Source organism: Heloderma suspectum, chromosome 16, assembly GCF_057233095.1.
Source record: "Heloderma suspectum isolate Gila_16-S chromosome 16, 16-S_ref, whole genome shotgun sequence".
Taxonomy (NCBI): domain Eukaryota; kingdom Metazoa; phylum Chordata; class Lepidosauria; order Squamata; family Helodermatidae; genus Heloderma; species Heloderma suspectum.
This window is the reverse complement of record NC_139473.1, coordinates 6630743-6643052: the sequence shown is the minus strand read 5'-3', so window position 1 is coordinate 6643052 and position 12310 is coordinate 6630743. Positions and strand designations below refer to the sequence as shown.

Sequence of the window (12310 nt, the reverse complement as noted above, 5' to 3'; positions counted from 1 at the left end):
ATGCAACGCTGCCGCTAATGTCCATCACGTTGTGCTAGCCCGAGCAACCTCTGGCACAACGCCAATGGCATTTGCTGGCGTGACGGGTTTTCTGGGGAAACTTGTCGCGCCAGCAAGCGCTATTGGTATGGCGCCAGAGGTCGTTTGCGCCAGCAGAACGTAACTTAGGTTAACAGTAGTGTTGCATTGGATACTGTCGGTGTGTGAACTGGAATCTCGTGACTCTGAGCCTGGTGTGTAGATGTGATGTTAGCGGTTGGGGAAACCTTATTTAAGAACATAGGAAGAGCCCTGCTGGATCAGACCAAAGGTCCATCTAGCCCAGCATTCTGTTCACAGCATTCCTCCGCAAATCCTGGGATTATCTTCATGATCCAAAGCCCGCTGCACAATGTCAATGCGCTGTGACTTTCTCTTCCTGCCACCAGCAGCCAGTCAAATGGAGCCAGGTCGTGATGTTGGTAGAATCCACAGGATATCGATCTTGTCACACCAGATAGGGACATAGAAAGCTGCTTCAAACTGAGCCAGACCCTTGGTCCATCAAGCCCAGTATTGCCAACACGAATTGGCAGCAGTGGCTCTCCAGAGTTTCAGGCCGGCCTTTTTCCAGCCCTACCTGGGAGAGGCCAGGGATCGAGCCTGGACCTTCATCAAGCCAAGCAGCTGCTCCGCCACTGAGCTAAGCCCCTTCCCACATTAACTGTAGTAGTGATTATGGGAATCAAGGGGGAGCAGGAGAAGCAGGGCTCCTGCTTTGAGAGGCAGCCATGTGTCTGACAAAACTGGCTTGCAGTGTGATCTATGTATCCCAGTACATGCATCTGACCAGGACCGGCCCTGCCACTAGGCAGAGTGAGGCAACTGCCCCAGGCGGCTGGTTTCTGGTGTCAGGACAGGGGAGGAAATGTTTAGTATTTTTAATTGAAGATATTATTATTGTACTTTTGCTGCCAGGCAGGGTTGTTGAGTGTTATTGGTTTGCCTCAGGTGCCAAAATAACTCGGCTGGCCGGTACAATGCATCCTGTCTCGGGGGCGGGGGGGGGGGCTTGCTGCTCTGCCTCCGGCAGCAAAATGCCTTAGCCCAGCCCTGAATCATGGGTCTTAAACCACCCCAGCAACGTCTGCTCTGTGCTGGCGTCTATCCTGTTTCTCCCTCCCCGCTGGGGAAAAAGAATACGTGCATAACCTTCGCTGCGTGGTGTGCATAACTGAGGTGAACAACTCACCTGCTACGATTTGTGTTTCATGAGGTAGGCTCTGTTTTCCAACAGGGAACCAGGTTTTCGTGTCGGGACCGTGGCTCAGTGGTGGAGCCACTATTTTGCACGGAGAAGGTCCCTGGTCCACCGGTCTGCCCTGGTGGCAGGCAGCTCCCTGCATTCCGGAATGCATCACTGTGTCAGAAAGAGTGAAGCATGAAGTGCCCGTGTGTGTTTTCCCAACTTGTCTTAGGATTGGGCCGCTCCTTACCGCTTTCCCATCTGTCTGTGGAATATTCCCCGCTCGTTGCAAACGACTTTAAATAATTATAAACACTGCACTCTCTTGCATAAATAATCGGATGCAATGACACAGATGCTGATTTTTTCCCTGCCAGCTTAAATATTAATACTCTCGCGTTGCTTCCGCAGAACTCCCCAGTGGAATGAACTGCAGCCGCCCTTTAACTTGAACCATCCTCTGCTCCTGGCCGCCGATTCCGTGCAGTGCTACCAGCATCTGCTTGTGGGCTGTAAGTAGCTTGGGATGTCGAGAACATAGGAACGTAAGAAGAGCCCTGCTGGGTCAGAGCAAGGGTCCGTCTAGTCCAGCATTCTGTTTGCACAGTGGCCAGCCAGCTGCCCATGGGGAACCCACATGCAGGACACGAGTGCAACAGCACCCTTCCGCCCATGTTCCCCAGCACCGGGTGTACGTAGGCATACTGCCTTTGATACTGGAGGTAGCACACAGGCATCAAGACTAGTAGCCATAGATAGCCTTCTCCTCCAGGAATGTATCCCATCCTCTCTTATTGCCATCCAAACTGGTGGCCGTCACTCCATCTTGTGGAAGTGAGTTCCATAGTTTAATTCAGTGCTGTGTGAAGAAGTCCTTCCTTTTATCTGTCCTGAATCTCCCACCAGTTAGCTTCATGGGAGGACCCCGTTGGGTTCTAGCATTGCGAGAGAGGGAGAAAAATGTCTGCCTGTCCACGTTCTCCACACCAGGCATGATTCTGTACACCTCTGCCACGTCTCTTTATGCTCGTCTTTCCTCTAAGCGAAATGGTCCCAGCTGTTGTAACCTTCCCTCATAGGGACGATGCTCCAGCCTCATTTCAGTTCCCCTTTCTGCGCTTTTTCAGAAGGCGCAATGTGTGGGTCTTTCCTTAAAAGGAGGATCAAGGCCTCAGGAACTGAAAGCAGCGTGGTGGCAGCTGGTCACCTTTAGGTGTCGACAGCCGTTGGGCAGTGCTGAATTGCAGGTGCTCATCCTGCCCACACCCATAGTCGAGGCGAGTCCAAAAATGCAGACCCCTGCAGTGACCCATCTCTTTCTCTCCCTCCCTCTGTGTATATTGTATGTGCCTTTTGTAAAGCAAATGGATCTTCATTGCCCATTCAAGGCCAAGCCACCCTAAAATACTTTGCATTACAACAGGGAACAATTCTAATTCATGCTCCCCCAGCTACTGCGAATCGCAGCTAAATTCAGAGGAAACAGGGAAGCCTCAATGGAGTGGCAGATTTATTTATTTATTTTTATTACTTCATTTATTTCACACATTTTTTTCTCCTCTTGCAAGGAACCCAAGGTGGCTCACACAGCCCTCCTCCTCTCCATTTTATCCTCACAACAGACCTGTGAGGTAGGCTAGGCTGAGAGTCAGGGACTGGCCCAAAGACACCCAGTGAGCTTCATGGACGAGAGGAAACTAGAACCCAGGTCCCCGAGTCCTGGCCCAGCACTCCAACCACGACACTACACTGGCTCTCGGATGATGTCATCGTCCCTGCTAAAAAAAGCATCCCTCCACCAAATGCCGCTGGTCCCTGATCTCATCCAGCCCATCAGGGTCTTGGTGGGGGGCACTCTGGCCCCCAGAGGGAATACAGTTCACCAGCCCTGCACTAAAGTGTGAAATATATACCTCTTCTTTACACAACCTTTAAAAAAAGGCAGTTCCTTTTGCACGTGAGAAAAACTGAAGGCAAGCTGCCGTTCCGGAATTACATGAAGGCCAGCGGGGGGTATCTCCCCTACCTTTTGTGATGGCCCCCTTTGTTACACTTTTTGGAAGGCTACAGGTGAATATTCAGCCCCCCCCCCCCATGTCTCTCTGTCTACCGGCCTGGCTGAGGAGGTGAGGAGGGCTGTTGGGTCTCCATCTTGCGTGGCTTTGTTTACTGTGCCTGCCACTCCAGATCCACCTATATTCTGTCCTTGAATTGCAGAGGAGTTGGGGGGGGGGGGCTTGTCTCCTTTAACTTTTCTGATGCCCCTCCCACTGCTTTTAGAAGGCTAAAATTGGGAGGTGCCTGGGTTGAGGCATGAGGAATTCATTAAACCCATTCCCCCCAATCCAGATGTTATCCTGCATTGTGATTAAAATGAAGCAAAGCCACTAGGGGCAAGGCTGACCTGATGGGAGACTCTAACTCCTATCAGCCCCAGCCAGCCAGCATCATCACTGGTCAGGGATGATGGGAGGTACAGTCCAACAAGATCTGGAGGGCCACTGGTTCCCCACTCCTAATACAAGGAGGCCACTGTTAACGTTATTAAATAAAATGTATTGCCTTGTCAGGGTCATTGAAATACCCACAGTACCTTGGGCATGCAGTGTTTTAATTGGGATTTAACAGTCCCCATATCTTTTTAATGCCCCCCTGTTAATATACAACAGAAGGCAATAAGTGGGTCCCGAAATGCTACACAATAGTCAACCCCTTTATTGCAGAAGATCACATATAGATTTAAATCATTTGGGTATAACACCCCCAAAGGGTGGAAGGGGATATAGTGGAGTCAAGGCTCACAGGGTCGAGGCACTGGGACACCCCCCACCCCCCAAAAACCCTGGTGTTTGTAGTTCATGAAAACATATAAGGACATCAGAAGAGTCCCGCTGGATCAGACCAAGGGTCCATCTGGTCCAGCGATCTGTTCACACAGTGGCAGAACAGTTGTTGATGGGACCCACAAGCAGGACATGGGTGCAACAGTACCCTCCCGCCCACATTCCCCAGCAACTGGTGTACAGAGGCTCACTGCCTCTTATACCGGAGGTAGCATAGAGCCATCGGGACTGGGAGCCATTGATGGGCTTCTCCTCCAGGAATTTGTCCAACCCCATCGTTCTTGTGGTCTTGATGACCACATAACAACAGGTGCCTTGAGGACTGCTCTTCTCTCCAATGCAGCTTTAGTGACTGGGAGCAGGAGCCTTGAAGAGCTGAATCTGTTCTTGAGTGCCAAAGATCAGACAACTCTGTATGGACACACAGCCTAAAAGGCCAATTCCCTTGACCTAGAACCTTTGTGATAAAATCATGAGTGTTTCTGCTTTAGTTTTCTTCAAAACAACCATGTTTCTAAAGCTCGAGACTCCGGCATGCCCAGCTCGGCTCATAAGAACATCAGAAGAGCCCTGCTGGATCAGGCCAAGGGTCCATCTAGTCCAGCGTTCTGTTCCCACAGCGGCCAACCAGGTGCCCCAATGGGAAGCCCACAAGCAGGACATGAGTGCAGCGGCACCCTCCCGCCCACGTTCCCCAGCAACTGGTATAGAGAGTCCTACTGCCTTCAATACTGGGGGTAGAAATCATGCCTAATAGCCATTGATACTACAATAATATCCCACCTTTCTGGTTTACTTCTTTCTGGGAAACCCTGTAGGAACAAAGCCTGTATTAGATTCTGTATGCTGCTTTAACAGTTGCTTCTTTTCCTGCTTAAACATTCTGTTCATTTGAGTATTTAGATTCCAGTTTGATGAATTCCATATTCAGTCTTTTCACGCTTCTTTCGGTATTTGTTCAAGTTGGTGCCTTGCTTTTTTAAATTTTTTTTTTATGAACACCTTTTAGTTCATCTTGTTCAGACTCTGTTCCCTCGAAATGGCAATGGCTTGGGAGCATTGCATCCTCGCAAAAGCCACTTTAGATTAATATATTTGCAGCGCTTTCGTTTGTTTTGCTTGAATCTGCAAACGAGGAGCAAACCAGACGTCGAAAGCATTTGGTGGACTGTAATTTACGCTAAGAAAACAATGACTTGCAGTCAAATTGTCGCTTTTGGTAGAGAGGACACGAAGGAGAGCCCAATTCACAATCCACCTCAAAGTAAATAAGAGGCAGCCTGATAAACAACACTGTAAAATCCGTTGGCAGTTTCCTTTGTCCCTGGGAGCAGCAACATCAGGCAAGGATGCCAACAGTAATTATTCCTGCCTCTTTTCTGTCTACACTTCGAGATCCTTTTATAGCATTCCCAGTCTCGCTGTGCCTGCCTGGCCTTGCTTCCTGGTTTCTTTCTGGCCACTGCACAACAGGCCCGCGCATGTCATGCTGGGTCAGCTGCTGGTGCCCCAGCTGTGCATCATGGCAGGTCCCTCTGGGGCTCCCCTTTACGTCCCCCCCACACACACATGGCACTCCGATCAGCAGTGGGTGGCGAGGTCTGGGACCCGTGTTTCAGTTTCTCACGACGTTGCCAAATACACACACACACACACACACACACACACAACACTTGGATCAATAGTGGGAGGTGAGGTATGGGACCCGTGTTTCGGTTTCTCACAACGCTGCCAAATAGCATTGCTCAGGGGGCTCCCAGTTCCCAGCCACCCATTGCTACTTAGAGCGCAGCTATTGCTGCGCTCCGCTTGTGCCCTCGCCCCTGCCCCTTCAAGAGAAGCCCGCCAGGGTTGGGTCCATCTCCTGTATCAGCATGCCGCAAAGACATAAGAGGGTCTCCACCAGTGGTGCAGTGGTAAATGTCGAAGGGCAGGAGCTCATCATGACCATCCTCCCGCCCCGCCCCAATGAGACTCCAAAACGTCTGGCAGCTATGTTGTTCCATATCAACAAAGCCATTCTAGCAGTTTTCATCTCCTCCAGGAACAGGCCCTTTTGTAAAGTGAATGGGTCTTGCTTGCTCGTTCAAGACCAAGCCGCCCCAAGATATAATGTTGCTGGGGAAATGCATATCCCCCCCCCCAGCTATCTGCGAGGATTGCAACTGGGGGAACAGGGAAGTCTGAGCGGGGTGGCAGGTGACGTCAGCATCCCCGCTAGTAAAGAAGTGCTGGTGCTGCGTCCCCATGAGCCCTGGCTCTGCTACACCACTGGTGTGTCGTCGTCCCCACACACACACTCGAGGGCGTTTTGTGGAGGGTCGGCCACTTTGCGAACCTGGAGCCGGGTCTGCAGCACGACACTTTGCTCCCGTGAAGGAGAGGAGAGGTCTTGGGGTGAGGAAGGGGACGCTTTTCTCCAGCCTTCTGCAACCTGGCGTCATCCAACTCCCATGAGCCCCAGGCAGCGTGGCCAATGGGCAAGAATGCTGGGAAGTTGTAGTCCAGAGTATCTGGATGATGCCAGGTTGGAGAAGGATGAAGAGCATCCAAAACATCTGGAAGGCCACCAGGTCAGGGAAGGCTGCTCTGTGCCGCAGGTGCAAAAAGACTAGTTGCTCTAGGATGGCAGAACAGCATGTCCCTCCCCTCAGCCAAGACAGCCTCCGACTCCTGTGGATGCTGGACTTGTGTCTATGTGCTGGTGTGTGTATCCTTGTCATCTGCCTTGAGGCCCGTTCGATTGAAAAGCAGAATCCAAATCCAAATCAATAAAGAAGAGTCTCGCGCACAGCTTGGACGTTCCCTTGTCGGTCGGAATCTGTCAGCGATCATGCTTCTTTGTAGACATAGAGTGGAGCGGTGTCACTCCAGGGCAGGGGTGTTGAACCTGTTTCAGCCTGAGGGCTGGATTCTGTTTCAGAGAAGCTCTCGGGGGCCACATGGCCATGGTGGCTGAGGGCCAAATGCTAAAGGGGCGTGGCCAAAGTACCAACCTGTTTTAACTTAGTGCGCTTCCTGCCAGGAACTAAGGAGAGGCCGTTAGGAGAGGCATTTCAGCCTCTTAGAATGGGGGAAAGCATGTAAAAGCCAAGAACCCACCAAACGATTGGCGATCAGAGGAAAGGCCCAGGGCCAGGGTTAGGGGGCGGGGCCTTCTGGGGAGCCCCAGAGGACCAGGCTGGGACAGGCCTGAGGTTCAATATCTCTGCTCTGGGGTCTTTGAATCTCTGTAGTGGAAGCCTTGTAGACTTTGCCTTGGGAAACAGAGCAGAAAACAAGGTCCGAGCTGATGTATGAATGTGGACTGTGTTGAGGTCATCCTCCATTGGTGCCGAAGTCATTTGCGTCCTACTAAGTCAGTAATTCAGTGGGTGGCCAGTTCAGAATATCGTAATCCACCTGCTATCTGACAAGCAGGAGTGCGGTTCTTTTCAAGTTGCGTTGTATGTGACCGCAGCAAAAAAAATTAGAGCGAGAACCTTGGATGAGATGGCGGCAGACTGGAAGGGGGATCCAGTGATCTGAAAGGGCTACCTTGTGAGTAATTTTAGAAAGCATCAAGGCCGATTTTAAATCCGTGCTTTTTAAAATTGAACGCAAAATTCTATTTCATCCCTGTCTCAGTGTTCGCAGCGGTGGTGACTTCACAGTTAGATTTTGTGCACAATTTTAGTAAGAGTTAATGTGTCTTTTAAATGTGAATGTTCTAAGATGCTTTTTAAAATGCAAATGCTTTTAAATGGAACACGCAGTCTTCCCCTCCTTGTTTATACCTGTATTCATCCTGATAGATGTCTTCGTCTCTTGTCGTTTTGCAGTGGCCTATGGCTAAAAGTGATAAACATTTTTGGATGATGTGAACTGAGTAATTCGGGGTGGGGGGATAACTCAGTGACAGAGGGCCTGTTTTGCATGCAGACGGTCTCAGGTTCAATCCCTTCCAGGTCCTGTCAACAGGACCAGTTAGGAGGGGATGTGAAAGACCTGTTCTCTGCCTGAGATGCAGCTAGGGATGTATGAAAGTTACTTACCGTTTCGCGGATCTGCTTCGCAGTGGGGGAGGAGGCGGTCTATCCCTCGCCCCAGAATCCTCAACGGGGGGGAGGCGTTCCATCCCTCCCCCCGGAGTCCTGCCCGGCCGGCTCCACTCCGCGGGGATTCTGCAGAGCCACCGGCCGGCTCCGCCAGCAGCCGGACATCCAGCCGTTGGGTAGCAGGGATGCAAATGGCGGCTGTCATAGCCACCGCCGTTTGTGTCCCTGTATTCAACCGTGATAGGCTACGTAAAGACTTATGTAGCTTATCACGTCTGGGTTAAAAAAAAACGTGTACACAAATGGCGGTGGCTACGGTGGCTGCCATTCGCGTTCCTTATTTTTCGCCGTCTTAGTCTATGTAAATATTTACGTAGACTATTATGGCGAAAATAAAGGGGAATGCAAATAGCATAGTGGGCGCTATTTGCATTCCTTTTTGATTTGCCGTTTTTTGATTCGCGTTCCTTATTCTTCGCCGTCTTAGTCTACGTAAATATTTACATAGGCTAAAACAGCAAATCAAAAAGGAACGCAAATGGCGCCCACTGCGCTATTTGCGTTCCCCTTTATTTTCGCTGTAATAGTCTACGTAAATATTTACATAGACTAAGACGGCGAAAAATAAGGAACGCAAATGGCGGCCACCGTAGCCGCTGCCATTTGCGTATGTGTGTTTGTTTGTTTGTTTTTACCCAGATGTGATAGGCTACGTAAGTCTTTACGTAGCCTATCACGTCTATGTAAAAAAAAAAAAAAAAAGACGAGACTGCAAATGGCGGCGGGGGCAGCCGGTCGGAAGACCAGCCGCTGCCGCCACCAAAGCTGCGGTGGAGCCGCCGCCATCCGGAACATCCGCCCCAGGTAAGTCTCGTCCCAGGGGGGATCCGCGGGGGGGGTGGGGGGGTAGCAGGCCATTCCGCCACGGATTTCGGGGGGCTGAATGCCAGTGCATTCGGCCTCACTGAAATCCGTGGCAGAATTCTCCGCCATCCCTAGATGCAGCGTAGTCAATACTGAGCTAGATGGGTGGGTAGTCTGGCCTGTTTCAAGGCAGCTTCTCACTACCAGTACTGGAGCTTACTTTCAAGTGGTGGTCATTCCATCCTTTAACTGGATGCAGAGGTGTTGATCTGAGGACTCCAGAACAAACCAAGAAGAGAGAGAGAGAGAGGTGAAGTTGATTCTGTGAAGTATCCCCCCAAAAGAGCTCATCCCCTGCCCCCAATACCTAGGTAGTAACTGATGGTGAAGAAAAAACAACTTCATTTATTATTACATGAAATAAGCAGGACAAAAATAAATGAATAACCATATATATTTTAACCAACTTAGAACATCTATGAAGAGACTCAGTGTTCTGTAGTCCAAAAAACAAACCAACGTGCAAATGTAACTGAACATTTGGATGTACTCCAAGAAGAAAAAGTATGAGGCACAGACTTCAAGTGGCTAGTCCTTAAGGTTCCAGAGTGCCTGGAGGTTTAGAAAAAGCTGTGATCAAGCTCCAAGCTAAGGCTAACCTGATAACCAATTCTGAAGCAGGTCGCCATTGGCTATGACTCTATGAACAATTGAATCACAGAGTCTTAGAGGTGGAAGCGACCTTGGAGATCATCTTGAAGGGGTCATCCAGGAAGAGAACTCCTGCAGAGAACTAGAACCCAAACTGTTGTGGTCGTTCAAGCAGGTTGTGTACATTTCAGCAGTGGCTCGGCCAAATCCACAACCTGCTTTTTCTGCACATTTTATAGTGCCTGTCTGTTTACTGTCAACGTTACCGTTTTGCCCTTCAGTTGACTGCTGTTCCGTGTGTGTTCTTCAAACCTCTTGAGGATTCTTGGCTCGAGATGTGCAAATTTCATCTCGTTCTCTCAGACGCTAATTTGTGCGTGAAAACCGAAAAAGTGGAGACTCTAATTCAATATCTCTAGAAACCTAGGCAGCAAAGTGGAAGCCCTTAATCCAATCGGCTCGCTGGATGGCAGGCCTGCCGTAGCATCCTCCCTTGCATCGGCAGACGTCTTTGGCGCTCTCTGGTCCTCGTTGCCATGGGGAAGAGGACTGGGCCTGTAAATTAATCTCACTATTAAATGGAGAAGGGAAACAATAATCATAAAGAAGCTGAAATGTTTTTGTGGAGCAGAAGACAATGGAAGACAGAAGCCTAGAAACATGAGGTGTGGCACACTCGGGGTTGTTAGCACACATCTGCTGTCCTCTCCCGTTCCTCTTGCAAGCTGGACCAGAGTGGCACCTGTGTGTAGAACTGCCTTCCCGCAGCTGGTGCCCTCCAGATTAGGGACGCACGAGAATTTGGTTTCAGTTCTTGAATCATGCCCCATTTGCAATCCCAAATGCAAATGCAGACGGGAGTGCATATTTTGGGGGGGAAATGTTCGCACATTCCTGAAGTTGCAGTCCTGTTTGAAAAGTGCATATTTCTGAAAATGCACCGTTTCAAATGTGCTTTTCTTTTTTAAAAAGCCATTTCACACTTTCAGTGGGTGGGGTGGGGCGGAAAGTGTGCACTTTTGAACAATGCACATAGAGATGTGCATTTTTGCTTTTCAGAACACACACTTTTCCTGTGCTAAAATGCTGGAAAAGAGATGGCAAACAAAAATGGGAACAAGCTGAACTGAGCTTCAAAATGAAGTTCAGAGAACTTCAGTTCTCCTATCCCTACTCCAGATGAGTTGTACTGGCCATGCTGGTTGGGGATGATGGGAATTGCAGTTCAAAACATCTGGAGGGCTCCAGGTTGGAGAAGGCTGTTGTACAAAAAAGGTTGTCCTATTCGTCCATCTGTGTCCATTTGTCCCCAAGCAGCGGATGGATTAGTGAATTAATTAATTAATTAATTTGAATAAGAATTAATTCAAATTACTTTGAGTGCGTTCAGATCTCCAGGGCCAGATGAACTGCATCCTAGAGTAATAAAGGAACTGGCAGAAGAACTCTCAGAACCGCTGTCTATTCTCTCTGAGAAATCATGGAGGACGGGGGAAGTGCCAGATGACTGGAGGAGGGCTAACGTTGTCCCTATCTTCAAAAAGGGTAAAAAGGAGGAACCTGGGAACTACAGACCAGTCAGTCTGACATCAATCCCTGGGAAAATTCTGGAGCAGATGATAAAGCAATCCATCTGGAAGCACCTTGACAACAATGCCGTGATTACTCGAAGCCAACATGGATTTGTCAAAAACAAGTCCTGCCAGACAAATCTGATCTCATTTTTTGATCAAGTAACCTCCCTTGTAGACTGTGGGAATGCTGTAGACATCATATACCTCGACTTCAGCAAAGCCTTCGACAAAGTGCCCCATGATATCCTGATGAGCAAACTAGCTCGAAGTGGGCTAGATGAAACAACGATCCGGTGGATCCACAGTTGGCTACAGAATCGGACTCAAAGAGTGCTTATCAATGGGACCTTCTCAAGCTGGGGAGAGGTAACGAGTGGGGTACCACAGGGCTCAGTCCTAGGCCCAGTGCTCTTCAACATTTTTATGAATGACTTGGAGGAGGAGGTGCAGGGAATGCTGATCAAATTTGCAGATGACACAAAATTGGGTGGGATAGCTAATACTTTGGAAGACAGAAACCAAATTCAAAGTGATCTGGATAGACTGGAGCACTGGGCAGAAAACAACAGAATGACATTTAATCAGGATAAATGCCAAGTTCTGCACCTAGGAAAAAGAAACCAAATGCACAGTTACAAGATGGGGGATACGTGGCTCAACAACACTACAAGCGAGAAAAATCTGGGAATTGTTGTCGATCACAAGTTGAATATGAGCCAACCATGTGATGTGGCTGCAAAAAAGGCAAATGCTATTTTGGGCTGCATTAATAGAAGCATAGCTTCCAAATCATGCAAAGTACTAGTTCCCCTCTACTCAGCACTGATTAGGCCTCATCTTGAGTACTATGTCCAGTTCTGGGCAGCACACTTTAAGAAGGATGCAGACAAACGAGAGGGTTCAGAGGAGGGCAACAAAGATGATCAGGGGACTGGAAACAAAGCCCTATGAAGAGAGACGGAAAGAACTGGGCATGTTTAGCCTTGAGAAGAGAAGACTGAGGGGAGACAGGATAGCGCTCTTCCAGTACTTGAAAGGTTGTCACAGAGAAGAAGGCCAGGATCTCTTCTTGATCATCCCAGAGCGCAGGACACGGAATAATGGGCTCAAGTGACA

The 12310-nt window shown here is 49.3% G+C and overlaps 1 protein-coding gene across 12 annotated transcripts in view; it reads left to right on the top strand.

Annotated features, from left to right (window-relative positions):
* Positions 1 to 12310, top strand: part of BCAS3 (BCAS3 microtubule associated cell migration factor) — a 583990-nt gene that overhangs the window by 260870 nt on the left and 310810 nt on the right. For all 12 annotated transcript variants that reach the window (XM_084823239.1, XM_084823238.1, XM_084823242.1 and 9 more), the window contains one exon: positions 1637 to 1737. In XM_084823239.1, the coding sequence (XP_084679365.1) occupies positions 1637 to 1737 (101 nt within the window). The remainder of the gene's footprint in view (positions 1 to 1636; positions 1738 to 12310) is intronic.